Source organism: Varanus komodoensis, unplaced genomic scaffold (genome assembly GCF_004798865.1).
Source record: "Varanus komodoensis strain SLA01 unplaced genomic scaffold, ASM479886v1 scaffold21, whole genome shotgun sequence".
Classification (NCBI taxonomy): Eukaryota; Metazoa; Chordata; class Lepidosauria; order Squamata; family Varanidae; genus Varanus; species Varanus komodoensis.
In genome coordinates this window covers 6613976-6617371 of record NW_025335589.1, presented here as the reverse complement: position 1 = coordinate 6617371, position 3396 = coordinate 6613976, and the positions used below count along the sequence as shown (strand labels likewise).

The 3396-nt window shown below is 56.8% G+C and overlaps 1 protein-coding gene across 1 annotated transcript; it reads right to left on the bottom strand.

The window, feature by feature from the left end:
• Positions 1-1043: 1043 nt before the first annotated feature.
• On the bottom strand, positions 1044-2940 carry POU4F2 (POU class 4 homeobox 2). Its single transcript, XM_044430848.1, has 2 exons — positions 2671-2940; positions 1044-1982 (listed from the first exon to the last, which is right to left on the bottom strand). The coding sequence occupies exons 1-2, from the start codon at positions 2938-2940 to the stop codon at positions 1044-1046; spliced, it is 1209 nt and encodes a 402-aa protein (XP_044286783.1).
• Positions 2941-3396: the final 456 nt, after the last annotated feature.

The window sequence follows — 3396 nt, the reverse complement described above, 5'->3', positions numbered from 1 at the left end:
ACAAACCCACCACACTGTCACATACTCAAGTGTGTCTTTTCTTAAAGTAGTGTGTATGGTGGGAATGATTTGGGGAATCCCCATTAAATATGTAACGCAGTCAACAAATACCTCCTTGAACAAGTGAGTCAGTCTACACAAACAACGCAGGACAGCCACTACAGAGTGAGAACGCCTTACAAATAAGAATACTTGCTGGAGAAATAGCTTAAATTCAGGTGACAATATACAAATGGGCAAAAGGAAGGTTTTAATAAGAAGAAAAAAAGCATAATTTCATAACTCTACCAACCAACATAAAATAATTAATTTACACTAACCATACTTTTTCCTTTGATTTTTATCAAGACTTTGATGGAAGTGGTGTACTTAATTAGGATGAGCACAAAATTAAGTTACTAGAGAGATAAATTAATAATTTACAGGGGGTTGTTTGGCAATAATCTAATAATAGCTCTTAAAAGGTCTGTGAACACAGCAGGATAATCTCTTTCCCTCAACATCATCTTTTCAGGGAAGATAACAGATAATAACCACAGTAAAAATATATATTTATATATGTATAATATGCAGTGTAATTGCAGAAAGCCTGCCATCTTCTTTTTAAAAAATCAAAATACTTTTGAGATGCCTCTCTCATAGCATAAGCTTCAACTCTAGATTAAAGTTTCGGTCACTCTAGTCAGTTAATTTTTTTTCTGAAAAATAGCTGCAAAGCTGTACATCTGAATAAAGGTGATGTCTTTAAGAATAAAAACAACTCTTACTTGATACGACTTCGGTCCTTTCTAAAGACTTCTTATCTGCCTTCGCAAAATCAGTCTGTCTTTGATGCAGGACTGAGCCTTCAAGCCAGTGTATTTCTGACACCAACTTTTGGAACTTGACGTTCTCCTTTTCTTTTCACAGTCTATCTCTGCATCTGTCCCTCTAGCTCTTTTGGAACATTGGTCTCTTTTCCTCCAAGAAAGATTAATGTCTTCTTCTTACTCTTCTACCTTACTTGTTTTTTGTTTTATTAAGCAGAAAGGTTTCCAAAGACTTTAAATCCCAGCGGAATATTTCATCCGCTTCTGTTTCTGTCTCTGATTACAGAACCAGACTCGGACCACATTCTTCTTCAGGTCCAGTTTCTCTGCGATGGCTGCAATTTTTTCTGAAGAAGGACGCGGCTGGATGGCGAAATAGGCTTCCAAGGACCTCTTTTCAGGAGCAGCGATGGATGTGCGTTTCCTCTTCTTCTCCGCCCCGTTGAAGAGCTCTGGCTTGGTGAGCTTCTCTCGGTGGGATTTCTCTGCCTCTTCCAGCCAGGCTTGTAAGATGGGCTTGAGGGCAATCATGTTGTTGTGGGACAAGGTGAGTGACTCGAACCTGCAGATGGTGCTCTGGCTCAAGGATCCCACCCCGGGGATCTTGAGGTTGGCGAGGGCTGAGCCCACATCCGCTTGGGTCACCCCCAGCTTGATCCTCCTCTGCTTGAACCTCTCCGCGAAGGCTTCCAAATCCCTCGGGTCCGCATCCACGTCGCTCATGCACCCCATGTGCGAGGGCAGCCCGTGGGCGTGCGCCATGCTGAGGGCTGCCTGGTGCATCGGGTTCATGCTGGCCATGTGGGGAGCGTGGCCCGGCGTGGAGACCACCGAGCCGTCGGGACCCGTCATGGCGCCCAGTGCCAGCCCCGGGGTGATGTGTTCCAAGAGCTCCCCCTCCAGAGCCTGGTGAGGCTGGTGGTGGTGGTGATGGTGGTGGTGGTGGTGGTGGGTGCCCGACAGGGCGGACGGGTGTGAGATGGGCACCGAGGACGACGAGGCGGCCGAGGTGCACGGGATGGTGTTCATGGTGTGATAGGTGGCGTCGGGCTTGAAGGGGCTGTGGTGGGGCGGGTGGTGGTGGTGGCTCTTGCCGGGGGAGACGATGTCTACCGCAGCCAGGGCTTCCGCGCGGGCCAGCAGGCTCTCGTCCAGACCACCGAAGATGTTGCTCTGCAATTGCAAGTAGAAGGCACACATTACTGCTGCCAGGAGGGAATTCACCTCCTTTCTCCGTGGGGTGCCATCCGAGAGAGAGAGAGAGAGAGAGAGAGAGAGAGAGAGAGATGGAAGGAAAGGAGGGAGGGAGGGAAGGAGAGGGAGGGAGGAGGCGGAGAGGAAGTGCAGAGAGAAAGGCACCGAAGGAAAGAGTGTGAAGTAGGGAGGAAAGAAAAAGAGAACAGAGAAGTAGTGAGGAAGAGGAAATGGAGAGGAAGGCGGAGGATGAAAGGAAGAGTAATGCGGGAGAAGGGAATTGGGGGAGGATGAAAGAAAGAAGCCGGAAGGAAGGAAGGCAGGAAGGCAGGCAGGAGTGGGGGAACAATGCGGGGGCAAAGAAGGGGACAGAGGGGGCAGGACCAAGAGGCAGCCGGGCAGGCAGCGGCTCTCGCGCGCGCCTCCTCTCTCGTCTCGCGCGCTCGCCCTGCCCGCCTCGGCATCGCCTTCCCAAGTCATAAAAATTCATGGGAGCCCCTCGGACGCCTCTGCTGGGCTCGGGGTGGGCGGGAGGCGCCGCGCCGCGCCGCTGCCTGGCCATGAAATAAACATGCGGCGGCAGGAGGCCCGCCAAGGCTGCCCCGCGCCCGCCGCCGCCGGCCCCTCTCTGCCCCGCGCCGCGGGCGGGAGCGGCCGGGTGACTCACCGGCGGGGTGGGCAGGCAGGCGCGGCGCATGGCCTCGGAGGTGCTGTTGCTGCTGGTGGTGCTGCTCGGGGCGCTGCTCCGGCCGCCGCTGGCGCTGGTGATGCTGGGCGAGCTGGCCGAGGGCGCGGCGGCGGCGGCCGAGGAGGTGCACGGCGAGGCGGAGTGCAGGGCCGAGTACTTGGGCTCGTGCAGGCTGCCGCCGCCGCCGCCGCCGCCGCCGGCGTGGGCCATGCCGAAGGGCTGCTTGCTGTTCAGGGACATCATCATCATCGTGGCCGGCGGGTCGCGGGCGAGCGCCGGCGCGGGGGCGGGAGAGGGAACGAGCCGCGCTCCGAAGTTGCCGCCTCAGTCCCGGGCGCAGCCGCCGCTGCCCGACGGCGCCTCGCCGGCTCTCTCCCCCCTCAGGTGCCGCCGCCGCCGCGGGCCACTCTCCGCCGTCCAACTGGCCCTTCCGCGCCGCGCCGCCGGCTTTTGCCTCGCCTGGCCGCCCGCCTCCCTCCCTGCCTTGCCACTAGACGCGGCTCAACTCTTGGGAGAAGCCCCTTCCTTTCCCTCGCCTTCCCGCCAAGCGCCCGGGGCTCCTTCGCCCTGCCCTGCCGTGCCCTGCCCTGCCGTGCCCTGCCCTGCCCTCTGCCCTCCTCGCCTCCTCCTCCTCCCCGTCCCCTGCCCTGTGGCAGCCCGCCCCGGAGGGGTCCCTCTCGGCCCCGCTCTCGGCACCCCAAGAAG

Bases quoted from the DNA above. Each gene is read 5' to 3' on its own strand.
- POU4F2 (XM_044430848.1), bottom strand. From the start codon at position 2,940: ATGATGATGATGTCCCTGAACAGCAAGCAGCCCTTCGGCATGGCCCAC. The intron at 1,983-2,670 runs GTGAGTCACCCG...TTGCAATTGCAG, and splicing joins CCTGCCTGCCCACCCCGCCG to AGCAACATCTTCGGTGGTCT.